The 27,779-nt window shown below is 41.0% G+C and overlaps 1 protein-coding gene across 1 annotated transcript in view; it reads left to right on the top strand.

The window, feature by feature from the left end:
* Window positions 1-27,779, top strand: part of LOC109875682 (SH3 and multiple ankyrin repeat domains protein 1) — a 59,452-nt gene that overhangs the window by 21,295 nt on the left and 10,378 nt on the right. The window contains exons 3-16 of the mRNA XM_031805106.1: window positions 6,808-7,011; window positions 7,554-7,625; window positions 12,231-12,339; window positions 12,526-12,677; window positions 12,760-12,927; window positions 13,269-13,310; window positions 15,966-16,082; window positions 16,240-16,317; window positions 16,572-16,638; window positions 20,608-20,786; window positions 20,965-21,095; window positions 21,346-21,497; window positions 21,688-21,801; window positions 22,210-22,288. Of these exons, the coding sequence (XP_031660966.1) occupies window positions 6,808-7,011; window positions 7,554-7,625; window positions 12,231-12,339; window positions 12,526-12,677; window positions 12,760-12,927; window positions 13,269-13,310; window positions 15,966-16,082; window positions 16,240-16,317; window positions 16,572-16,638; window positions 20,608-20,786; window positions 20,965-21,095; window positions 21,346-21,497; window positions 21,688-21,801; window positions 22,210-22,288 (1,664 nt within the window). The remainder of the gene's footprint in view (window positions 1-6,807; window positions 7,012-7,553; window positions 7,626-12,230; window positions 12,340-12,525; window positions 12,678-12,759; window positions 12,928-13,268; window positions 13,311-15,965; window positions 16,083-16,239; window positions 16,318-16,571; window positions 16,639-20,607; window positions 20,787-20,964; window positions 21,096-21,345; window positions 21,498-21,687; window positions 21,802-22,209; window positions 22,289-27,779) is intronic.

A 27,779-nucleotide genomic window follows, 5' to 3' on the forward strand; every position in this document is an offset into this window, starting at 1 on the left:
TTCAGCCCCTTTACTTTCAGTGCAGCAAACTCTCTCCAGAAGTTCAGTGAGGATCTCTGAATGATCCAATGTTGACCTAAATGACTAATGATGATAAATACAATCCACCTGTGTGTAATCGAGTATGAAGTATATTTATTGGTCATAGTATGGATATAGTCAGTATGACAAAAGTTACTGGATGTCTTACAACATTTTCCAAAATACGAAGTATACAAGCAGTGGACACTATTTCCGGGCTTTTAGGGCCCATAATGCAACTATTCAGAAAATGGGCGTGGCTTCACAACATTATCAAATTTGAATAAAATGGTGGAAAATATGCAGCTGAAGTCTGACGAGAGCGGATACAAATTCATTGCTTTAACAAATTATGACAAATGTTAAGAAAATGTTGAGCAATGTAATAAAGTAATGAATTTCAAATAAGTTTCATTACATGTTATGTTGGCTGACAATTTGTTAGCTATGCTGTCCTTACGAACCGCATAGCATATTATTACAGCAGTATGTACCAATATGTTAGCTAGCTACCTAACATTACTTGGCTACTGATACTTGCCAGTCAAACATGCCAGTATATTAACTATAGTCTATATAACTAACTACACAACGTTTAGTTGTGGTTATTTGTGCGTTCTCAATGGACATGGTTAATTCTACTCTGATTTCAGAGCACTCTCATCTGAGTGTCAGAGCTCATAATAACTGATGAATTTACTCAACACCCGTTGAATATGGTCTGAGTCAGTAAACGTCAGCAATAAAGCGTTATTAAGTTGTTGCCAGTTACAGTCACCAAAGCTCTGGATAACATGAAAACAGACTAACCAGCTCTGCTAGGGCGAATAAAAAATACGGACATTGCAATTTATTGCCCTGGCCACATCTGCAGTCCTCATGCCTCCTTGCAGAATGCTTAAGGCACGTTCACGCAGATGAGCAGGGACACTGGGCATCTTTCTTTTGGAGTTTTTCAGAGTCAGTTGAAAGGCCTCTTTAGTGTCCTAAGTTTTCATAACTGTGACCTTAATTGCCTACCGTCTGTAAGCTGTTAATGTCTTTACGACCGTTCCACAGGTGCATGTTCATTAATTGTTTATGGTTTATTGAACAAGCATGGGAAACAGTGTTTAAACCCTTTACAATGAAGATCTGTGAAGTTATTTGGATTTTTATGAATTATCTTTGAAAGACAGGGTCCTGTTTCTTTTTTTGATGAGTTTAGCATATGCTCATTAAGTATGTAATATACAGTATGTTAGTATGGGTATCTGAACACAGCTCCAGTGTCTGTTGGGAACAAACTGAGCCAAGTTTTCCACTAGGATTTGCCTGTGCTTATAGCTGTATTCTGTTTCTTTTTATCCTAAAAAGAAAACTCCCTAGTCCTTGCCGATGACACGCATACCCATAACATGATGCAACCACTGCAATGCTTGAAAATATGAAAAGTGCTACTCACTGATGTGTCGTGTTGGATTTGCCCCAAACATGATGCTTTGTATTCTGGACAAAAAGTGCATTTCTTTTCCACATTTTTTTCAGTGTTACATAAGTGTCTTGTTGCAAACAGGCTTCTGTCTTTTCACTCTGTCATTTAGGTTAGTATTGTGGAATAACTACAATGTTATTGATCCATCCTCAGTTTTCTCATATCACAACCATTGAACTCTGTAACTGTTTTAAAATCCCCATTGGCATCATGGTGAAATCCCTGAGCAGTTTCCTTCCCCTCCGGCAACTGAGTTAGGAATGACGCCTGTGTCTTTGTAGTGACTGGGTGTATTGATACACCATCCAAAGTCTAATTATTAACTTCACCATGCTCAAAATAATATTCTATGTCTGCTTTTAAAATGTTTACCCATCTACCAATAGTTGCCCTTCTTTGCGAGGCATTTGAATACCTCCCTGGTCTTTGTGGTTTCATCTGTGTTTGAAAATTCACTGCTCAACTGAGGGACCTTACAAATAATGTGGGGTACAGAGATGAGGTAGTCGTTCAAACAGAATGTTAAACACTATTATTGAACAGAGTGAGTCCATGCAACTTATTATGTGACTTGTTAGGCACATTTTTAATCCTGAATTTATTTAGGCTTGTCATTAAAAAAGGGTTTGAATACTTAATGAATCAAAACATTTCAGCTTTTAATTGTTGATTCATTTCTAAACGTTTCTACTAACAGAATTCCACTTTGACATCATGGGGCATTCCGTGTAGATCAGTGACAATAAAATCTCAATCTAATCCATCTTAAATTCAAGCTGTAACAATAAAACATGTAAAAAGTCAATGGGTGTGAATACTTTATGAAGGCTCTGTAAGTCATCTATACATGAAGAACAAAAATCTATGGAGACTTGACTCACTTAATAATCCAATGTAATTGACAGCCTAAAGACATTCATTATCATCAAAATTACAGTGTTCTCTCTTCTCACTAAAGTTAGCAATGACTTGCCCTTTCAGATGCTTTCTTGGTATTGCATAGGTAGGTGAGATTGTGGGTGAGAATTGGCGAACCAATCAGTCTGTATAGTGGCATTTCAGGTGAAAATGGGTGCCCTATGCTAACCCTTCGCCTGTTATGAATCTTCTCTGTACTCCAATTCCCAGAACATTCCCAACTGTTCTACATGTCAGCTAATCTGCCCTCAATATAACAGTAATTGTTCATTATCTAATAGGGTTTTAATGAGTTTGGAGAGGACTGGGAAGTGAGCAGCATTGTGAAAGGCGTAAACACCAAGAGGGCATTTGGTGTCTTGGTCTTAGAGCACTTTCACCAACGGGTACCTAGACCGCCCACTACCCACTCCAACAAACACTTACAGTACCTCGCACAGGAAATATAATTGTTTGAAATGAAAGGAGGATGGAGAGAATGAGGGAGCGTAGTGCATACTGCAGGCTAAAAGCGCGAGAGAGAGAAGGAGAGAGGGAGAGAGAGAAGGAGAGAGGGAGCAAGAGAAGGAGAGAGGGAGCGAGAGAAGGAGACAGGGAGAGAGAGAAGAGGAGAGGGAGAGAAGTACAGGATATTAGAAAGGGAGAGGCAATTACAGGGGGATCGAGATCAGGTCACACACAAAATACATCTGTCCATTGATCAGTAATTTATGTCTGAACAATGCTATGTTCAATGTAATAAGGACAGCTGCTGAGAGCATCCCAGAAAATCCTGTAGGAATCCACAGAATGATGGGGAGGAAGTGTCACACTCATATACAGTGCCTTTCAGAAAGTATTCATTCGCCTGGGCTTATTCCATATTTTGTTGTGTTACAGCCTGAATTCAAAATGGATGAAATAGATGTTTGTCTCACCCATCTACACACAGTACCTAATAATGACAAAGTGAAAACATGTTTTTAGATATTTTTTTGCAAATGAAATGCAAAAATATGAAAGTTGCGTAACTATTCACACCTCTGAGTCAATACTTTGTAGAAGCAACTTTGGCAGCAATTACAGCTGTGAGTCTTTTGGGGTAAGTCTCTAAGAGCTTTACACACCTGGATTGTACAATATTTGTCAATTTAATCTTTAGAAAATGATTCAGGCTCTGTCAAGTTGGTTGTTGGTCATTGCTAGACAGCCATTTTCAAGTCTTGCCATATATTTTCATGCCGATTTAAGTCAAAACTGTAACTCGGCCACTCATGAACATTCAATGTTGTCTTGGTAAGCAACGCCAGTGTAGATTTGTACTTTTTTTAACGTTATTGTCCTGCTGAAAGGTGAATTCATCTCCCAGTGTCTGTAGGAAAGCAAACTGAACTAGGTTTTCCTCTAGGATTTTACCTGTGCTTATAGCTGTATTCCATTTATTTTTATCCTAAAAAACTCCCAAGTCCTTGTCAATGACAAACATACCCATAACATGATGCAGCCACCACCATGCTTGAAAATATGAAGTGGTACTGCAAACAGGATGCATGTTTTGGAATTATTTTATTTTGTACAGGCTTTCTTCTTTTCACTCGGTCATTTGGGTTAGTATTGTGGGATAACTACAATATTATTGATCCATCCTCAGTTTTCTCATATCACAACCATTAAACTTTGTAACTGTTTTAAAATCTCCATCGGCCTCAAGGGGAAATCCCTGAGCAGTTAACTTCCTCTCTGGCGACTGAGTTAGGAAGGACACCTGTATCTTTGTAGTGTCTGGGTGTATTGATATACCATCTAAAGTGTAATTAATAACTTCACCATGCACAAACGGATATTCAGAGTCTGCTTATTTTATTTTTACACATACCAATCGGTGCCCTTCTTTGCGAGCCATTAAAAAACCTCCCTGGTCTTTGTGGTTGCATCTGTGTCTGAAATTCACTACTTGTTTGAGGGATCTTACAGATAATTGTACATATGGGGTATAGAGATGGAGTTGTCATTCAAAAGTCATGTTAACCACTATTATCGAACACGGAATGAGTCCATGCAACATGTGACTTGTTAAGCACATTTTTACTCCTGAACTTATTTAGGCTTGCCATAACAAAGGGGTTTAATACTTATTGACTCAAGACATTTCAGCTTTTAATTGTTTTTTAATTTGATTTTTTTTTATACAAATAAAATTCCAGTTTGATATTATGGGGTATTGTGTGTGGATCAGTGGCACAACATGTATATTTAATCCATTTTAAATTAATGCTGTAACACAACAAAATGTGGAAAAAGTAAAGGGGCGTGAATACTTTCTGAAGGCACTGTATATTACATTAGCTTGACTCTCTCCATGGGATTGCACACGCACACGCACACACACACACACACACACACACACGCCAGACACACATACACACATACAACCCCCCTCATATGGTTTACCTCCCAGGGAATACCAAGGCATTGCTACGGCAACGGGTGCCTTGCTCCTCTAATGAACTGGTTGCCATGCCAATGCTGTTGGCTACAGTATCATATGTAGAGGCAGAGGGGGAGAGGAGGGAGACAAGGAACTATGCTGAACTGTACAATTTTATTTACAGATCATAAGCATGGGACAAAAGCTCTGTGTGTATCTCACTAACCCCCTTCTCCTATACACACATGAAGTTCCAAGACAAACATTGCAAAGGAATTGTCGTTCCAAGAAAAAAAACGACATTGGGAGTAAATAATATAGAAGCGCTACCAGATGCATATACAAACATCAAAGATATTGTCCATTGTGACCAGAAAGCCTCTAGTGTATCAAGCACAGACATGTGTGGGGGGGAAAAGCTCTTTATCCTTCAAAGAAGTTTAAAAAGAAAATCTCTATTTCTCATTGACTGCAATGCAGGTCTAGGCGTATGGCAAAGGCAGATAATTGGTTTAGATGAGAGAGCGTTGAGTCTTTTGTGTCTTGAGTCTTGTTAACGACACTGAACAAAAATAGCAAATCAGTCAATTTAAATCAATTCATTAGGCCCTAATCTATGGATTTCACATGACTAGGAATACAGATATGCATCTGTTGGTCACAGATGGCACGACAATGGGCCTCAGGATCTCATCACAGTAGCTTTGTGCAATCAAATGGTCAATCAATAAAATGCAAGTGTGTTCATTGTCCGTAGCTTATGCCTGCCCATACCATAACCCCACCGCCACCATGGGGAACGCTGTTCATAATATTGACATCAGCAAACAACTCGCCCCATGACTTCATACACGCTGTCTGCCATCACCGAGATCCATCTCTAAAGAGCACACTTCTTCAACATGCATCGAAGGTGAGCATTTGCCCACTGAAGTCGGTTTCGACGCCGAACTGCAGTCAGGTCAAGACCCAGGTGAGGACGACGAGCACGCAGAAGAGCTTTCCTGAGATGATTTCTGACAGTTTGTGCAGAAATTCTTCGGTTGTGCAATCCCACAGTTCCACCAGCTCTCTGGGTGGCTGGTCTCAGATGATCCCACAAAAGAAGAATCCGGATGTGGAGGTTCTGGGCTGGCGTGGTTACACGTGGTGTGCAGTTGTGAGACCGGTTGGACGTACTGCCAAATTCTCCAAAACAACGTTGGAGGCGGCTTATGGTAGACAAATTAACTTTCAATTCTCTGGCAACAAGTCTGGTGGACATTCCTGCAGTCAGCATGCAAATGGATGCACAACATTTGAATACGTTTTTGTGTATTTGAAACATTTCTGGGTTCTCTTATTTCAGCTCAAGAAATGTTCAGTGTTCATGGTTAATTCACTGTTTTCAAATGAGTCGGAACGGTGATAGCGAATCAGCAGCTTTACAGTTAATGAGCACAGTTTGATGTTTAATAGGTAGTAGGCCTATGCTAGCTCAGTTAGATTATACATTTATATCAAGAAGCATATGCATGATTATTGTCAGCTTTAAATGAGACCAGTAAAGTGCCATCGATAGAAAGGTGAAACCAGTTTTCATAAAGTACTACATCTACTTGTCAATCATGAGCCGTAAATACAGCCTCGATGTCACCACATTTTAGTTAATTAACTGTAATTATGCTTTAGATTTGGATCACAAATTGTTTGCCAAGCTAATTATACACCTTTCAGTCAAATCAAATGGCATTTAAAATGTAGAACACACCTTTGACCCACTCCTTACTTCCATCCTACACGCACGCACCCACCCACACACACACACACACACACACACACACACACACACACACACACACACACACACACACACACACACACACACACACACACACACACACACACACACACACACACAAACCACCTTGAAAACAATATATTCATGATCTCCCTCTTATTAACTGTTCACTGTGCTGTCTTGTCTCTCTTCTCCTCCCTCTGTCAGAGGTGTCTGCAGTTTGACCCTGACTTCACAGTTTGGAGTGCCAAGCAGGAGGTCATCTGTTCGCTGAGCGAGCCACTGTGGGACGTCTATAACTATGGCCTCTTTCAGCCCGCCGGAGACGGATGCGATGCCATGTTCCTGGAGGAGGAGCGCTGCCTCCGAAACTACCCACAGTCCTTTGAGAAAGGGGTGCCTTACCTGGAGGTATTTTGATGGAAGACACTGGGAAAAACGTTGTTAGATAGTGATGCAGTAAAAATTGGTTTATCCCATTTAGGCTTTTCAGGAAGATCATTTAAAAACTGACTTTGACTAATGGGCTGCCCACAAATCTGATTTCCATTTTGTTTTAAATGCATGACCTCCACCATAACCACAACCACCTTGTAGGAGCAAACACATTTCTTATAGATATATTTTACATACGTTTTTAGTGGGTTTGCAGTGCATGGATGTGACTTAGATTTTTCACTGTGGAGCTTCACATACTATTCAAGTCCTATACAGTACAGTGATACCTATACACTGATATTATGATGCCCTCTTGTGGTGCATCTTTTGCAAGTGTTCAGGGTGGGGTTCCAAATATGCAACAGATCCGGGTTAGGGGTGATTCCAGAGGCACTACAGTGTTAAGATTAGGCCAAGTTGGAGCCAGGAATATGAAAATAAATGTGGTTCTTATCCTTCAGATGGTTGTAAAGATTTAAATAAATGTTTTACCATACATTTTTTCTGTTTTACAGTTTAGGTACAAGACCAGGGTATACAAACAGACAAACCTGGATGAAAAACTACTTACAAAATTGCACACCAAGGTACTTCCTATTTTGTTATAATATTCTTATGTCACTTTTGTAGGTGAAACATATTTGTACAACTATGCTAATTAATGTTCCTAACTAACAACAAATGTTACCACAACATTAGAGAACGATCCCTTAAGAGTCTCATTAGGTCATTAACTTACGTTTTCATGGGAATCTTCCTGGGATGTGCAAGGAATGTTTCCAAGGGACCATTCCCTTAATGTCAACTAGAACCAGAACGTGGTTACCATGTTCTCAGAACTTAAGAAATGAATGTTCTAGAAACGTTTCATTGGAACGTTGCAAGAACATTCAGGTGTCCAGTTTTCTGTGGGTTAGGAGAATATTCCATCAACGTTGCCCCAAACACACACAGAACATGGTCGCCATGTTCTCAGAACACAGGATGTTAATGTTCAAGACACGTTTTATGGGAACGTTGCAAATTCCATCAACGTCCTACCAAACATACACAAAAAATAATAAGCACATGGCCTAGAGATATCCCTTATTGGGACAGTATTCAGGGAATTTGTCATTGATGCTGGTGTCCTGGGTTTGAGACCTGCTAGGGGATTCACCCTACTCTCACATTCTTCGCAATGCATATGTTAATGTCATTATTGCTGTTTTGAATTGCATTTATCAGACATTTTGATTGTTTGTATGGACATTTTGTTACACTTGGACATATTATTTATGTATTTCTGTTGATTGTCATATGTATAGATTTCTCCTCTTTCACTAATTTCTGGAACTTTGGCTACCAGCTCTGTCAGGTTTGATGTGGTGTTTCTGGACGAAGAGATCAAATGCTGCCTTTTCAGAGTTAGCATTTTACTAAAATGTTGTTCTCTTTCTCCTCGATTTAACTTTAAAATAATGGGTGCATTTGCACAAGGAAAACGTTAAGCAGGGTAACAACACAGCTGCCATCATTCTTAGATTTTTCAGCATTACAATGGTCTATTGGAAACGAGTTAGCCTACAGCATTAATTCCATTAGCATGAGACAAGGCTTTACAGAATATAACACACTGGCAAAGGGAACGTGGGATACGTAGTCAGTTGTCCAACTGAATATATTAAACTGAAATGTGTCTTCTGCATTTAACCCAACCCCTCTGAATCAGAGAGGTGCAGGGGGCTGCCTTAATCGACATCCATGACTTCGGCGCCCAGGGAACAGTGCCTTGCTCTGGGGCAGAACGACTGATTTTTACCTTGTCAACTCAGGGGTTCGATCTGGCAACCTTCCGGTTGAGCCCAACGCTCTAACCACTAGGCTACCAAAAGATATGCTTCTGAAAGTAATCTACGGGTTACTTGAAAACATAACTGTAATACTCTTACAATATTTGAAACCAGTAACTAGTTATTTTACTCCGTTAATCATAAAAGTAAGTAAGTAATATATTACCCCAACACAGTTCCCAAGTGATTCTGTTGCAATTTGTCTATTTTTCCTGGAGATAGAACTTTGTGTTTTGGATTGTTTTGGTATAACTGACATCATCATTACTTAGCTGGCAAATGTGAGAAAGTACAGACATGCTACTGTAAATATGCAGTTCTCATATTCTGAGAACAGGACAGCCATGTGTATGTTTCTATCAGTGGCAACACCACTTTTTCAGCTGGCGGGTTGATGCAAAAACATCCTTGGTTGACAACCTTTGATGTTTTTTTTTTGGGGGGGGGGGGCTTAGGGGATAAGTGGTGGGAAACTGATAAGAAACCTCGGTTGGGAGCCATGCTTTTTCGGGTGGGGGGCAAGAGGATGGAGGGCGGGTGGGGGAACTGAAAACATGGTATGGGGGGGGGTACAACAGAAAAATATATTTGGAAATTAATATGTGATATTTTTTTACTTTAACCTTTATTGAACTAGGCAAGTCAGTTAAGAACAAATTCTTATTTACAATGACAGCCTACCCCAGCCCAATTGTGCGCCTCCCTTTGGGACTCCCAATCACAGCCGGATGTGATGCAGCCTGTATTTAAACCATGCCTTAGACCACTGCGCCTCTCGCGAGCCCAAATTAAATGAATGAATCTTGAAAATATATGAATTTGAAGATTGTACCTGTAAAACCCACCAACAAAAAATATGACAAAATAAATATCAATTTGGTCACAAAAAAAATAAACACCACTGCTGCCTGGGCCATGTTTCGGCAACAAATAAGGAATGTTCCAGATACACACGTTTGTTCTACATGGTATATGTGGTGAGATTTAAAAAATGTGATAGCTCAGCATCTCAAAGAGAATCTAGAATTTTCTAGGAGAAACACATTTGAATTAAATCCTTATACTGTAGGTGTGTTGTAACTGTTGCCTAATAATGACATTAACATCTTGCTAAGAATGTGAGAGTAGGGTGACTCCCCTAGCGGGTTTCAAACATAGGCCACCAGCACCAATGACAAACACCCTAACCACTGTCCCAATAAGGGATTTATTGGGCATGTGCTTATTGATCCAGTATAGTTAGGCCCTGTCCAGAGGAAACCCTAAACCCCCCTCCTTAGGCATTTGTGTAGATCTAAAAGAACGTGATAGGTGTGAGCATTGTGGTGAATGCACTTTGAAGTAAATCGCAGCTCTGTTAAAAGTACAAACAAGATACATTTGTATTGATCATAGTGATTCAGGAGTGTAATTAAAACAGGTTAATGTGCCCCACCGACAATATAGAACTATACAGAAAGCCCTTAAATTGTTCAAATAAGTAAATTAAATCGAACTAGAGAGAATATGCAAATTAACTGACAACTTACACAGACATGGTGGCATAGCAGTAAGAGCTGAATGCTGTGAACCAGGAGGTTGTGAGTTCAGATTCCTACATGTTATATAGTAAAGACTGTATAAATAAACATCCAAAATGTAATCATGTGTGTTAAATATGTAACTTAAAAGCAATGTGTGTGTATTTCTAACCTTGTCAATAGACTAAAAGAGCTGTGAATGCATCAGGGGTTTACCAATCAGGTCCTTGATGGGCTTGGCAACAGTAACAAAGCCATGTCTAATGAAACATGTTTTTTTGGAGAACATTTCTTTGGGACTATATCAGGCGGTGTCCTGACAACTGCTACACCTTCCTATGAAACGTGTCTGGTACATTAATATGTTATGCAATTTCTAAACGGTTCTGCAGATACGGATGAAAATACCCTCAAATTAAATCTGACCGTCTACACTTTAATCCAGGGGTTAGAACTCGTTCAGGGAACAGAACTGAAAACTGTAAAATAACATGTTTCATGAACAGAAACGGAACCTGTAACAAAAGTGACCCATACTGTTCTGGAACAGCACCATTCTTTAAAAAGCATGGGAACCAGTTAATAATGTTAAGGAGTAAGATTTTTAATTAGCTAGAAAATAATATGCTTGTTATCACGTTTCACGTTGGATTTATTAACTACAAAAAGTTAAGACGTGTTTTTAATTCTGGTGCCGCTCTGCACACACAAGCTTGTTAGCTAGCTAGCTCAAAGGACATTCAAAATTCCTACATTAGAAGCCGCTCCTCCTAGGTATAATTCTGGTGCCGCTCAGCACACACAAGCTTGTTAGCTAACTAGCTCAAAGGACATTCAATTTCTACATAGAAGCCACTCCTCCTAGGTATAATTCTGGTGCCGCTCTGCACACACAAGCTTGTTAGCTAGCTAGCTCAAAGGACATTCAATTTCTACATAGAAGCCGCTCCTCCTAGGTATAATTCTGGTGCCGCTCTGCACACACAAGCTTGTTAGCTAGCTAGCTCAAAGGACATTCAATTTCTACATAGAAGCCGCTCCTCCTAGGTATAATTCTGGTGCCGCTCTGCACACACAAGCTTGTTAGCTAGCTAGCTCAAAGGACATACCATTTCTACATAGAAGCCACTCCTCCTAGGTATAATTCTGGTGCCGCTCTGCACACACAAGCTTGTTAGCTAGCTAGCTCAAAGGACATTCAATTTCTACATAGAAGCCACTCCTCCTAGGTATAATTCTGTGGACCTAATTCAGATAATGTATGTCATAACAAGATGCCCACCTGCAAAATTTCCATCACATCTTGCACCATAGGCTACACTTGTCTGTCCATCACGCATTAAAGCAACTAGCTTGCCTGCTTTATCCACACTGATTGGTTAAGTAATTTAGTGAGGAAAATGTAAAAAACTGTTGATTTGACAGGTTAAAAAGGAACAGAAAGGGACTAAATAAACCGGTACTGTCTTGAAGTTCAAACCGGTTCAGAACTTTATTTTGTTGGTCGGAAACAAAAAAATAGTGGTTCTGTTCAGAACTAAATGATTGGAAAATAATTTTGGTTCCAACCCCTGCTTTAACCTCATAGTCATTGTATCATTTCAAATCCAAAGTGTTGGAGTACAGAGCCAAAACAAAAACAATTGTCACTGTCCCAAAACTTTTAGATCTCACTGTACTGTAGATATAACGTTCCCCTAACTAATAGAAAACTTGACACTCAAACATTAGGGGAACATTACAGTTAACATTACGAAAACGTTCTCTCTCCCTAGATTTGTTAGTTGGGTTTATGACAGACAAATGTTGATATTGGCCAGTAAACCTCTTTACCGTGCAGGTGAGTCTGAAAAAGTTCATGGACTACATTGCAAGTGGATCAATAGATAAGATGTCAAAAGCCCTGGAAAAAGGTCTCGACCCAAACTACCATGACCCTGACAACGGAGGTGAGTTGAACACTCGCTTTGATAGGGTTGCCACTGCATGACTTTAAAACTGTTTTCAGTCAAATGTCAAATGATCATTTCAGATATTGACAACCCTCTTAATCTCAAACACTTTCTCTGCTCCCCACTCTCTCCCTGTTCCTCCATTTCCTGCCTCCTTCCTCTCTCTCTCTCCATCTTCTTCAGAATCCCCACTGACTGTGGCGGTGCAGTCTGGCATGACAGTGGAGGGGATCAGGGTGCTCGTTCAGGGTGGGGCCCATGTGGACTTTAGAACCAGAGATGGACTGACAGCTGTACACAAGGCTGTCAGGGCACACAATCACGTTGCACTGCTGGTAACTAGGACCACACACACACACACACACACACAAAATAAACATGCATTTAATAAACATGTCTTTTCCCCCTCCTTGCTAGGCTCTTCTGTCCCTGGGAGCATCTCCTAACTACAAGGACCGATGTAGCCTGACCCCACTGTACCACTCAGTGCTGACAGGTGGTGACACCTCCTGCTGCGAGACCCTACTCTACTACAGGGCCAGACTGGGAGTGAGGGATGAGAATGGCTGGGAGGAGTCTCACCAGGTATCCGTCTGGCTGTCTGTCCGGCTGCCTATCTCAAGGATGGGGGTTGATATTGTTTTGGACTGTGTTTTGTAAATATGTCAGTATTTGACTTTGACTTTAATCGAATCTGAAGTATCATATGTTTATGTGTAATATTTTTGTGTATGTTTGTCTTCTGTGTATTATCATACGTTGGTATAGTACATTAGGTTTTTAGCATACTTTCCATCTCCTGTCCTGTCCATGTCTTAAACTTTTCACCCCTCGTTTTGCACTCTCCTTTCTCCTCCATTGAGACACCTTTTCGCTGGTCTCTTTCCGTTGTTTCCCTTTCTCCCTCTCTTCCTTTCTCTCCATAGCTCAGGGATGAAGAGGAATTTGGAATGCAAGAGATACACAAGGTACTGATCATCTAATCCATGAATACTACCATTCAAGTTGTGAAGTTGGGGGAAAAGTGACTCTTAGGATCATGACCTTGCATGACCTTCCATGGTCTCAAAGGGGTAAAAAAGAAGAAGAAAGAGTTGAGTTATTTCTTCCTGAAACGGAGATCCTTCACAATTCAGTACATACATCGCATGTAACTGTTGAGATGCGGATGAACATTAGACACCATTAGACACCATCTCGTGCTGACATCTGCTATCTCTGCGTCATTCACTCACTATCTCAGTGCGCTGCTGTACACCAGTTAGTTTAGTTTATGTTAACTTATGTAGTGTCCTGTGTTTTGTTACTTCTCTAATTTTGTGTTGTGTTATTTTAAGTGCAAATAGCGAAAGCGGAAACCGTGAAGGGGAAAGTCAAAAGCTTGTTTATATTGTTTTAATTTCTTAATTTGTTCTTTATTTTGCAATGGTTCAGACATTCATCAGTTCTATCTTTTATTCTGTTTGTCTTTTAATGTGTCACAATTTTATGAATACGCACAGTAATTGCATATTTTCAAGTGATTGTGAAGTGATGACCCTTTCGATACTTTCTGTGATGTAATCTTTCGATACTTTCTGTGATGTAATCTTTCGATACTTTCTGTGATGTAATCTTTCGATACTTTCTGTGATGTAATCTTTCGATACTTTCTGTGATGTAATCTTTCGATACTCTCCGTGATGTAATCTTTCGATACTTTCTGTGATGTAATCTTTCGATACTCTCCGTGATGTAATCTTTCGATACTTTCTGTGATGTAATCTTTTGATACTCTCTGTGATGTAATCTTTCGATATTCTCTGTGATGTAATCTTTCGATACTCTCTGTGATGTAATCTTTCGATACTTTCTGTGATGTAATCTTTTGATACTCTCTGTGATGTAATCTTTCGATACTTTCTGTGATGTAATCTTTTGATACTCTCTGTGATGTAATCTTTCGATATTCTCTGTGATGTAATCTTTCGATACTCTCTGTGATGTAATCTTTCGATACTTTCTGTGATGTAATCTTTTGATACTCTCTGTGATGTAATCTTTCTAAACTTTCTGTGATGTAATCTTTCGATACTTTCTGTGATGTAATCTTTCGATACTTTCTGTGATGTAATCTTTCGATACTTTCTGTGATGTAATCTTTCGATACTCTCTGTGATGTAATCTTTCGATACTTTCTGTGATGTAATCTTTTGATACTCTCTGTGATGTAATCTTTCTAAACTTTCTGTGATGTAATCTTTCGATACTTTCTGTGATGTAATCTTTCGATACTTTCTGTGATGTAATCTTTCGATACTTTCTGTGATGTAATCTTTCGATACTCTCTGTGATGTAATCTTTCGATACTTTCTGTGATGTAATCTTTCGATACTCTCCGTGATGTAATCTTTCGATACTTTCTGTGATGTAATCTTTCGATACTCTCCGTGATGTAATCTTTCTAAACTTTCCGTGATGTAATCTTTCGATACTTTCTGTGATGTAATCTTTCGCTACTTTCTGTGATGTAATCTTTCGATACTTTCTGTGATGTAATCTTTCGATACTCTCTGTGATGTAATCTTTCGATACTTTCTGTGATGTAATCTTTCGATACTCTCTGTGATGTAATCTTTCGATACTTTCTGCGATGTAATATTTTGATACTTTCTGTGATGTAATCTTTCGATACTTTCTGTGATGTAATCTTTCGATACTTTCTGTGATGTAATCTTTCGATACTCTCTGTGATGTAATCTTTCGATACTTTCTGTGATGTAATCTTTCGATACTCTCTGTGATGTAATCTTTCGATACTTTCTGTGATGTAATCTTTCGATACTTTCTGTAATGTAATCTTTCGATACTTTCTGTGATGTAATCTTTCGATACTCTCTGTGATGTAATCTTTCGATACTTTCTGTGATGTAATCTTTCGATTCTTTCTGTGATGTAATCTTTCAATACTTTCTGTGATGTAATCTTTTGATACTTTCTGTGATGTAATCTTTCGATACTCTCTGTGATGTAATCTTTCAATACTTTCTGTGATGTAATCTTTCGATACTTTCTGTGATGTAATCTTTCGATACTTTCTGTGATGTAATCTTTCGATACTTTCTGTGATGTAATCTTTCGTTACTCTCTGTGATGTAATCTTTCGATACTTTCTGTGATGTAATCTTTCGATTCTTTCTGTGATGTAATCTTTCAATACTTTCTGTGATGTAATCTTTCGATACTTTCTGTGATGTAATCTTTCGTTACTCTCTGTGATGTAATCTTTCGATACTTTCTGTGATGTAATCTTTCGATTCTTTCTGTGATGTAATCTTTCAATACTTTCTGTGATGTAATCTTTCGATACTTTCTGTGATGTAATCTTTCGATACTTTCTGTGATGTAATCTTTCGATACTTTCTGTGATGTAATCTTTCGATACTCTGTGTGATGTAATCTTTCGATACTCTCTGTGATGTAATCTTTCGATACTCTCTGTGATGTAATCTTTCGATACTCTGTGTGATGTAATCTTTCGATACTTTCTGTGATGTAATCTTTCGATACTTTCTGTGATGTAATCTTTCATACTCTGTGTGATGTAATCTTTCGATACTTTCTTTACACCCCCTCCTCCCAAGGCCTGCCAGAATGGTTTTGCCCAGCACTTGGAGCACCTTCTGTTCTATGGGGCAGATACCACTTCTCAGAATGCCTCAGGGAACACCGCACTTCATATTTGTGCTCTGTATAATAAGGTAAGTGTCATTTTTTAAATACAGGGACAACACAATAATCAGTGTTCGTGTCCATTCAAAGTTGAACTCAAAGTAACTGTTTTTTGAGTTTCAAATGTCTGTGTGACATTTTAGTCCTGAATTAAGTTAAACAGTGGCTGTCTTTCTGGCCTATCAGGAAAGCTGTGTTCGTGTTCTGCTCTACAGAGGGGCCAGTAAGGAAATTAAGAACAAGCATGGACAAACCCCCTTTCAGGTATCAATAACAACTTAATGTTTTCAGTTTTCTTTAGTTATTTATTCTGCCGACTAGCCCTAATGTGATCAGGTTTGCTATAAGTCAATAAACCATTGAGTTGAATATCAGTTAGTTGTTTTAAATGTATTATTTGCGAAGTGTTTATTAAATTGGGCGTTTGCTGTTTTGGAGGGACTCTTCCTTTACCCGATGCATGTGTTACAGTGTTGCATGTAATTGTATGTGTGCGTACATGTGTCTGTGTTTTGAAGGTAGCAGTAATGTCGGGCCATTTTGAACTTGGGGAAATCCTCAAAAACCACAGAGATGCAGATGTAGGTAAGTCTTGGTCCTCCACGTAGGTCTTTTCAGATTAGGAAGTGATTGATAGTGAGTTTTGGTGCATGAGTGTCTGTTAGCGTTGAATGGCGGGAACCCGGTTACCGAGATTTACCACCCAAAACCACTCCCTTTTCCCGGGATAAATAACTGCGAGAAACTGGTCAACTGTAATAAATGATTTATATCAACAACATGATGTGAAATGGAACTGCTACATTATATGAAATGATTAAATCTAGCTTCTCTGCGGTCTTCTCTCTGCTCTCTGCTCTCTGCATGATCAGTCATCAACACTCATGTTGTGGACAAACAGCCCAACTCAGTATGGAGTGCAGTTCATATTGCATGTAGACCTATCAGCTCATCATGGTAACTTTTTTTTCTTGTGACAGGTAGACCTGCATTTACTGCAGCATTGCCTATGCTACGGTATAAGGACAAATGCATGTATAATTTATCATCTCCATCACCTTGTTTTTTTATTTTAAAGATTTGTGATTTTTGTTATTGTAGCTGCAGAGATTTAAAACGGCCAATCACTTGAATATTGTTGCGTTAAATTAGAGCAGGCGCGAGCAGTCTTCAAATCAAATTGCATCCAAAATAGATAATCCTGTTCAAGATTGATATATACAGTATATATACAGTACCAGTCAAAAGTTTGGAGGGTCATTCAAGGGTTTTTCTTTATTTTTACTATTATTCTACATTGTAATAATTCTACATTGTAGAATAATAGTGAAGACATCAAAGCTATGAAATAACACATATGGGATCATGTAGTAACCAAAAGTGTTAAACAAATCAAAATATATTTTAGATTTCTTAAAGTAGCCACCCTTTGCCTTGATGACATTGGCATTCTCTCAACCAGCTTCACCTGGAATGCTTTTCCAACAGCCATGAAGGAGTGCCCACATATGCTAAGCACTTGTTGTCTGCTTTTCCTTCACTCTGCGGTCCAACTCATCCCAAACCATCTCAATTGGGTTAGGGTCGGTGATTGTGGAGGCCAGGTCATCTGATGCAGCACTCCATCACTCTCCTTCTTAGTCAAATAGCCCTTACACAGCCTGGAGGTGTGTTGGGTCATTGTCCTGTTAAAAAAACAAATGATAGTCCCACTAAGCGCAAACCAGATGGGATGGCGCATCACTGCAGAATGATGTGGTAGCCATGCTGGTTAAATGTGCCTTGAATTCTAAACAAATCAGTTTCACCAGGAAAGCACCATCACACCAACTCCTCCATGCTTCAAGGTGGGAACATGCGGAGATCATCCGTTCACCTACTCTGCGTCTCACAAAGACATGGTGGTTGGAACCAAAAATCTTAAATTTGGACCCATTCAGACCAAAGTACAGATTTCCACATGTCTAATGTCCATTGCTCGTGTTTTTTGGCCCAAGGAATTCACTTCTTATTATTGGTGTCCTTTAGTAGTTGTTTGTTTGCAGCAATTTGACCACGAAGGCCTGATTCACACAGTTTCCTCTAAACAGTAGATGTTGAGACGTGTCTGCTACTTGAACTCTGTGAAGCATTTATTTGGGCTGCAATTTCTGAGACTGGTAACTCTAATGAACTTATCCTCTGTAGCAGAGATAACTCTGGGTCTTCCTTTCCTGTGGCGGCCCTCATGAGAGCCAGTTTCATCATAGAGCTTGATGGTTTTTGAGACTGCACTTGAAGAAACTTTCAAAGTTCTTGAAAGGTTCCGGATTGACTGACCTTCACTTTGCTCATTTGAGCAGTTCTTAGCATAATATGGACTGGGCTTTTACCAAATAGGGCAATCTTCTGTATCAAATCAAATGTTATTGTTCACATACACATGGTTAGCAAATGTTATTGCGAGTGGAGCAAAAATGCTTGTGCTTCTAGTTCCGACAGTGCAGCAATATCTAACATGTAATCTAACAATTCCACAACAACTACCTAATACACAGAAATCTATGTAAAGGAATGGAAAAATAATATATGCATATAAATATATGGATGAGTAATGACAGTGGCATAGGCAAGATGCAATATTTGGTATAAAATGCTGTATATACATGTGAGAGGAGTGATGCAAGATATGTAAACATTATTAAAGTGGCATTATTAAATTGACTAGTGATCCATTTATTAAAGTGGCCAATGATTTCAGTACTGTATGTAGGCAGCAGCCTCTGTGTTAGTGATGGCTGTTTAACAGGATGGTAGTGGGGTGAACAGGCAGTGGCTTGGGTGGTTGTTGTCCTTGATGATCTTTTTGGCCTTCCTTGTTGTAGGTGTCCTGGAGGGCAGGTAGTTTGCCCCTGTATACCACCCCTACCTTGTCACACCACAACTGATTGGCTCAAACTCATTAAGAAGACAATGCACACCTGTTAATTTTAATTCATTCCAGATGACTCCCTCATGAAGCTGGTTGAGAGAATGCCAAGAGTGGTGCAAAGTTGTCATCAAGGCAAACGGTGGCTAATTTGAAGAATCTCAAATACAAAAATATTTTGATTTGTTTAACATTCCATATGTGTTATTTTACATTTATCTAATGAATGTTGGGTTATGCATAATAAGCTTCTAATTTATAGCCTCGGTCTCTTGCGCAATACGCACGCACCTGCGTTCCGCTAAATACTCCGTTGAATACAGCAGCCAATAGAACTCATGGGTAGTTTGAAAGAAGAGCCGAGCGCGCGATGGCGTTTTTTTATTCAGACCCATAACCATTCAATCTTCGAGAAGAGAAGGGAAAGCCGTCTGCATCTAATTCTAGTCCATCATTTTCAAGCATGTCATTGCAATGATGAAGACAACAAAGCTTATTTTGTTTAACTGAAGAAGAAACGAACGACTGAAGCCACAATAGAGAGAGAAAGAGGTAGGCAGGCTAATAGCATTAGGGAAAATATTATGAAGGTATATATGCGGCTGCTTATTACACAAATATAAGCCCTATTTCAAAATTAAAATACAATTTTTAGAGTAACTTTTACAACTTTTTTAAAGTAAGTTTTTGTGCTGCACCAGAAACACATGTTCTCTCAGCTTTATCATGGTTTTGAACAATGTGCGTAAATCCAGTCATATATGACAATACAGTACAGTAATACAGTCCACACTCAAAAAGATCAGCCTACAGGAGCTTGTTTCATTTCTTTACCCGAGAGAGCATATAGCTGGCCACATCTATAAGCTTTTCTGTTTTTCTGTCGAGCATAATGCGCAGTAGCCTATATATCATATATGTATTGGATAATGGCGCAATCATTTGGGCTTTTTTGGGTTTGGGATTAAAAAAGATATTTTTGATGTAGGCCTCGTAAAATGCATTTACTGTATGGCTCACCAGGCCCAGGTAGCATCAGCCTTGAATTTTAGATCAAAGCTCTAATCAAATCCAGACATAGGCCCATTTAAGTGACACTTCTGTTTTTCTTCCGGGAACACCGGGTTATCTGGGAGAAAAGTGATTTATTCTCCGGATGGAACATTTGTAAAATAACAGGAAAATATTCTTCCTAAGTGTCTGTACTGTATGTCTGTCATGCTATCTGCTATAAATCACTTTGCAGTGCATTGGTTGGTATAAATGTTCTGCTTCATCAATCAACATGTGACTCAGAAGATCTGTTGTCTTTTGCCATCATATTAAGTTGTTTTATCCCACTGGTAGATGGTGTTTGATGCGGTGCACTGGATCAGCATACAGAGGCTAATCCCTAGACATTTTACAAACTATTTTGTTTCTAAAAACAGTATTGGTTCAGAGGTGGCCAATTGACCTCAACCCCAGTTTGAGGGTTGTGTGTGGTGTTCAAGTCCATCTGTGTTACTTGTCGATTGTCTTTGCATCCGAATCACTTGAGTCGGGTTGTTCATTGTTCACACTCTCACAGTATTCCCTCCCACTTTCTCTCAACTCTTGCACTAACCTCATTGTTTTTCCACCTACCTGTGACTCTCTTTTCTCAGTGCCCTTTCTGGAATCCCCAAAGTATGCTCCCAAAAGAGGAGAGAGTGCACGCACGCTCCCTCTCCTCATGGCTCACCCCTACCCCCTCCTGCGTGCTAACAGTGACAACAGCATGACCCTGCCTGACCCCATGGCCCTATCCAACAAGGCTGCTGGAGCCAATCCCATCCCTGGAAAGGTACATAGAGGCACAGTACGCAGATGTAGTAGGAGATTGCAACTGTACGGTTTATTGGGGAGCTGTGCTCTTAGTTGCTTTGGGATGTTATCCAATGAATTGTGAGTTTGGGTCTGTGTAAGTCTCAACACAATTCTATATTTCATCCTGCGTGTGTGTGTATTCCCTCTCTGTCTAGGGTCGCAGGGCCTCTGAGGGTGTGAGGAGCTCCAGCAGTCCCAGGGCCCGTACCCGCTCCCCGTCGCGAGGAGGAGGGCAGAGCGACACGGAGGAGAGGCATCAAAGCAAACCACAGCGCGGCAGACAGGGGTGCGAACATACTGGAGGGAGAGACTGTAGATATTTCAATCAATTTATAAATAATGTGCATATCCAAAAAGTGATGTTTTTACATGCATTTTGGTTGTCTACAGCCAATGGGGCTGTTACCAGCTTGTTATTCTCATGTTATTCTCATAGTGTAAACCACTGTCATGAGCCATTTCTTGTCCCTCCTTACTGGTATCCCCAGGTGTTGTTCCATGATACACAAACTCTTCCTCTGTCTTTCCTCTTGCAGTGCGACCTCAGCGGGTAGTGGCGGGTGGTCAGCTGGGGGTCAGATGAGGCATATGTACAGTGCGGTCCCAGGGCGAGTGTACATGGCCACGAGGGCCTACACTGCCCACGGAGACAAAGAGCTCAGCATCAGCAAAGGAGACAAAGTCAAAGGTAAGAGAGATTCAGAGAGGAGCGGGTTTTTGGAGAGCCACTGTGTTGATTGTAAAGTTGGGATGGCCCCTCTTCGCTTTGTTCTCTCTCTCTCTCTCTCTCTCTCTCTCTCTCTCTCTCTCTCTCTCTCTCTCTCTCTCTCTCTCTCTCTCTCTCTCTCTCTCACACTCTCTCTCCTCCCTTCTCTCAGTGTTGAGTGTTGGAGAGGGGGGGTTCTGGGAGGGCACAGTGAAAGGTCGTACAGGCTGGTTCCCCTCAGATTGTGTGGAGGAGGTGGGTCCTCCCAGTAAGGACAATCGATCAGGTGAGACAAAACCAGCAACCTTATAGAAACCAAATGCAATATGTGCTCAGACAAAGACACAATCCTCACTCGCATTGCATCAGCTCAGACAAACACCAACCAAAATCCCTCTACAGATGCTAACCCCGCATTTACTGAATGACTCATCTTATCTTCATTCAGTTGCCAACATTCTATTGACTGCAGGACATCCTCACAATGTTACATGCAGTAGGGCATGTATCACACCCACCCAGTAACATTAATAGCACACCACCACAACAACCAACTTGATCATTGTGTGTTTCAGAGATGGTGCAGTGGAATACAAAAGTATACAAAGACACACTGAGTACACAAATAGCGGGGACACAAAGACGACAAAAAACACACATTGATATAAATGTGACACATGATTTTTGGTTCCAGAGACGCGCAGTGAGAAAGCCAAGAGGAAGCTGTTTCGTAATGTCACCATGGGAGCATATGATGGCGTGGATGGCCCCAGGTAAGACTGGACTTGATTAAAACTTGTCATCTGGCTGGCCCTCAGGGACTAGACGTATTGATGAATGACCTCACGCAAAGTCTTTTTTTTTTACCCCTGGGACACATGGTCACCATGGTCACCAGGTTCTAAGGGTGGAGCAATAGTGACGTAATGAAGGAACAGAAGACAAGAGGCTAGGGGAAATCACTAGCTAACTCTGCTAAGATTGAATACCCAGTACTAATCGTGCTCTGCGGCCCTTATGATTCTCAGTAGAACGCATACAGTAAGCTTAGACATGATCTACTGTCATGTTTTAGCTGTGTTTTGTCACTTGTGTAGGTGGACAGCTAAGAATCGGCTAATTCGTTTCTGATGGGCGTGTTTCTGGGTTCAAATTTGGAGGAAGGTGTGCGTGTGTGTAGGGTGAACCGGAAGTGATTGCGTGTTTATGCTATTGTTCAGCTGTGTTAAGACCATGCTGGCGCTAAAAGCACGGAAGTCAACATGTTCAATTCAATTTATTGTACATCTAGCAGACAAAGTTGCTTGACTTCTGCTTGTTCATCTGGCCAAAATCAAATCAAATCAAATTGTATTTGTCACATGAGCCCCAAAACAACATTTCACATTACAGTGAAATGCTTACTACAAGCCCTAACCAACAATGCAGTTTAAAAAATAAATTAAAAAATACCTTTAAAAAAGAAGAAGAAGAAATAAAAGTAACAAATATTTAAAGAGCAGTAAAATAACTGGGGCGTACAGAGTCAATGTGCACCGCTTAGTAATATGAGGTGATATGTACATGTAGGTAGAGTTATTAAAGTGACAATGCAGAGATAATAACAGAGAGTAGCAGAAGTGTAAAGTGGGGCAATACAAATAGTCTGGGTAGCCTTTTGATTAGATGTTCAGGAGCCTTATGGCTTGTGGGTAGAAGCTGTTTAGAAGCCTCTTGGATCTAGACTTGGCGCTCCGGTACCGCTTGCCGTGCGCGGTATGAGAGAGAACAGTCTATGAACAGGGTAGCTGGAGCCCAACTCACATGACCAATCACCCCTCCGAATTCACCCTTTCGGTCCTGCTTATTTTCCCTGATAAAAAATAATGCCATAAATGTTGACGATGGATTCCTTCTCCCCCATTGCATCTGTCTAATCCTCTAGCGTCAAGCTGCAGTCCATCCCCAGACAGCTGCGGTTGTGGTGTGCATCATAAGGACTAACTGTGTGTGTGTGTGTGTGTGTGTGTGTGTGTGTGTGTGTGTGTGTGTGTGTGTGTGTGTGTGTGTGTGTGTGTGTGTGTGTGTGTGTGTGTGTGTGTGTGTGTGTGTGTGTGTGTGTGTGTGTGTGTGTGTGTGTGTATGTGTGTGTGTGTGTGTCTCTACGCGTGTGTGAGCGTGCGGCACAACATCCTGATGATGAGTCTTGGGGATTTGGAGGTGATGAGCTTGCGTTCGGTCAATCGGCAGGTGTGAGGAGGGACTCCACGCCCCCAGGGTTTTGGGCTTTCAACGTGTAGCTGACATTAGCCGTGTGCTAAGAAGCTCTTATTATTAGCCTAATAAAGGTTCACCGGTATTTGGCTATGTGAATAATGGCCAGTGACTCAGACGGTGAATGACGTCTGTGTGAAGAGAGAGTGCATGTAGAAATGTGTGTAGTACAGTGGTGGTTATGTGGCCGATTTGTAATACAGTAGCATTTTGAACCGGATCCAGCTCCAGATGTACTGCTGCTGCTACCCACTGCATTTGTGTGTTTGGGAGAATGTCAATGAGAATTTTGAGTGGGTTTTGTTCGAATTTAAATGTTGCAAGTGCTGTTATGTGCATGTGTGTGTCTGTATTTGCAGATTAGAAAATCTCTCTGGAGTGGAAATCAGCTGTTTGTGAATCTGCCAGAAACCAGTCAGTGGATGTTCAAGTAAACACCGCATCCCTGCTGCCTGTTACCCCCCCTTCCCCCACCTGCAAAAGCATCTCTTTTCTCTACCTCTTTTATGCTAAACCACCACTCTCTCTTTCCCTCCCCCTCCCCTTTTCACATCCGTTCTCTCCCTCCTCTCTCTTGCGCTCTCTCTCCTTGTCGCAGAGAACCATCTCTGCAGCTTTCCTTTTCTTTCTTTCACTCTCCCTCCCTCTCTACTCCTCTCTCTCTCTTTCTCTCTTTCTCTCTCTACTCCTCTCTCTCTCTTTCTCTCTTTCTCTCTCTACTCCTCTCTCTCTCTTTCTTAAGCATGCAGGGTGTAGACGTGCTAGGCCAGCGCTCGCTCTCTCCTCTCTCTCTTCTCCTCTCCTCCACTCTCGCGGCTCTCTCTGGCTGTGCTCTCGCTGGTAGAGCGAGAGGCGGAGGGAGAGGAGGGGGTGGAGGAGAGGAGGGGGGAAATGGCAATGGGGGGATGCGGAGAGAGAGATCTGTCTCTCTCTCTCTCCCTCTCTTCTTCGTGGCCGTCACTGGGCCCCAGAAACAGGAGCGTGTGGTTCATTTACAGGTAGCCGCTGTTTCCTCATTCATTGCCTGGCTATGGATGTGAGGAGAGGACAATGGAGAGAGGGGAGAGGTAGATGCAACAGAGAGGCCGTGGATTTGAAAGGCGGATTAATAAGCTATGTATTGTGTGTGTATTTGTATTGTGTGTATTTGTGTGTGTGTGTGTGTGTATATATATATGTGTGTGTGTGTGTGTGTGTGTGTGTGTGTGTGTGTGTGTGTGTGTGTGTGTGTGTGTGTGTGTGTGTGTGTGTGTGTGTGTGTGTGTGTGTGTGTGTGTGTGTGTGTGTGTGTGTGTGTGTGAAATCCTCTTTTTCCAGAGTGTGTGTGTATTTGTGTGTGACGGAAGTGGCTACTGAATGGAGGCTCTGACTGCAGCATGTTTATCTCTGTTTCTCCCCTCTCATGTATTTCTGAGTGTAATCTGAGAGCACGCTGCAATGTCAGCTATATATTGCCATATCTCATAAACTGTGTTCCATCTGTGTTTGTACCACTAACATATAGGATGATAATTGTTTTCTAGAAAGGGTGAGAGTGGACACATTAAGTGGTTTGTTTGTGATTTCCTTCATGTGAGTGTGTAAGTGGGTGTGAGCGCACAGGCACAGTGTGTGTCACTGTGGTTGAGTGTCGTTGTGGGAGTAGTTCATCTGTGTCGGTGTCCCTGAATTGTGTCTGCGTGTATGTCATTGTGTCTCGTGGTTTAATTGTATGTATGTAAATGTAGAAGATGAGTATGTAAGTATGTATGCCTACAACGCTGCTTCTTCTGTACAATCCTGGAAGCTACAGAGGATGATTCAGGAATCAGAAGGGAGCGTACATGTAGGCTACTGTAATACTGTAGGCTCCTGTAATACTGTAGGTTACTGTAATACTATAGGCTCATGTAATACTGTAGGCTACTGTAATACTGTAGGCGACTGTAATACTGTAGGTTACTGTAATACTGTAGGCGACTGTAATACTGTAGGCTACTGTAATACTGTAGGTTACTGTAATACTGTAGGTTACTGTAATACTGTAGGCTACTGTAATAATGTAGGTTACTGTAATACTGTAGGCTTCTGTAATATTGTAGGCTCCTGTAATGCTGTAGGCTACTGTAATACTGTAGGTTACTGTAATACTGTAGGCTCCTGTAATACTGTAGGCTCCTGTAATACTGTAGGCTCCTGTAATACTGTAGGCTACTGTAATACTGTAGGTTACTGTAATACTGTAGGCTACTGTAATACTGTAGGTTACTGTAATACTGTAGGCTCCTGTAATACAGTAGGTTACTGTAATACTGTAGGCTACTGTGATACTGTAGGCTCCTGTAATACTGTAGGCTCCTGTAATACTGTAGGTTACTGTAATACTGTAGGCTACTGTGATACTGTAGGCTCCTGTAATACTGTAGGCTACTGTAATAATGTAGGCTACTGTAATACTGTAGGCTCCTGTAATACTGTAGGTTACTGTAATACTGTAGGCTACTGTAATACTGTAGGTTACTGTAATACTGTAGGTTACTGTAATACTGTAGGCTCCTGTAATACTGTAGGCTACTGTAATATGTGAGTGTATACTGTGACCACTGTGAGTGTCACACTGGCCAGTGGTGAATTCATGTAACGTAGAAGCAGTCAATATGCACATATACATGTAACAGGAACGACGGGGGTTAAATGGTACAGACTATTTCAAAGAACCACGGTGTCATTCCTACACCTCTGTTGCCTTGGGGATAACATGATACAAACCAGCCATTTGAGCACACTGCTGCATGTAGATGTGTATCCTTTGAGAGGGAATGCACGAAGGAGACGGGATGAGAGAAAAGGAATGAAGTGTGAACAGCAGATGGAAGGAAGGCGGCTTTTTGCGTTGGCGAAACCGTAACTTTGACAGTGTGGCGACACACAAGGGAAGGATGAAAGGGACAGTCCAAACTGTAGACCTCAGTATGAGAAGTTAACAGTGGTTTCTTCAGCTTTGTAATGGATCCCATGTACTGCCTGCTCACACCGAGTTCAGCAACTCCCAGAAAAGCAAAGACTCTCATCCTCAGCCGTGTTGTACCTTGGTGGATTTGCACAGTCGATTGGAGGTGTCAGTTTGAGTTTATCCGGGCATCTAATGCAGGAAAACGAAGCTCCGGAATAAAATACTGGGATTTCAACCCAACGGATTCAACCACAAGTCATATAGTGACCGAAGAGCCAGACATCCTAATGGAGTTGCAAAACAGCATGAATTGAGACCGGCCAGCTGTGTAAAATTGAGACCTTTAAATGAACGGAGATGGAGACCCTGTTGTTGTATATGGCTGTTAAGTCTGAGGTTACAGTATGCACTGAGCTCGTAAAACAGTGTGAATTGAGACCCGGCAGGCTTTACAGAGTGAATTGGAGACACTGTTGTTGTAGGACAGTATATGGCTACTGTGGAGTGAGGCTCCTGTATTCGCTGAGCTCTACATGAGGGAAAGCCGCTGTAAGGCAGCCATAAATCTGGCAAGCAACAGAAGTCCCAGACATGGCAATGGGGCAATGACCAACTCGTAACCCTGTGCCGTAAAACTAATCCTACCATATCATAACAACTGTCAACCATCGATGAAAGACAGCAAATGTCATTATGAAGAGCGACGACTAACTGCTACTCAAACATAGATCCCTATCTGTGCATCATCAAGTGGAGAAGTGGAATGAGAGCTAACCAAGTTAGCTAGTGCACTGAAAGCTTGAAGAAAGCGAATGCAGTATTACAGGTGTGTTTATAAGTTCCCATTAACAGTGAAGTGTCTGTGCAGCATTTTTTATGTACATTCCCACGTGCTTCCTGGTGCTAGTCAGCGTTACGCTGGATTATGGAGAGGTCTCTCCAGTACACTCCTCCTCGCCCATCATGACACCGACTCTACCCTGGTTTGACGAGTGTCTTTGTATGGTGGTGCTCTTTGTATGACATGCCTCAAGCCCCCCCATCTTTTGGTGCAGTGTGATTTCATAATGTGATGCAGT

Source organism: Oncorhynchus kisutch, linkage group LG25 (assembly GCF_002021735.2).
Source record: "Oncorhynchus kisutch isolate 150728-3 linkage group LG25, Okis_V2, whole genome shotgun sequence".
Classification (NCBI taxonomy): domain Eukaryota; kingdom Metazoa; phylum Chordata; class Actinopteri; order Salmoniformes; family Salmonidae; genus Oncorhynchus; species Oncorhynchus kisutch.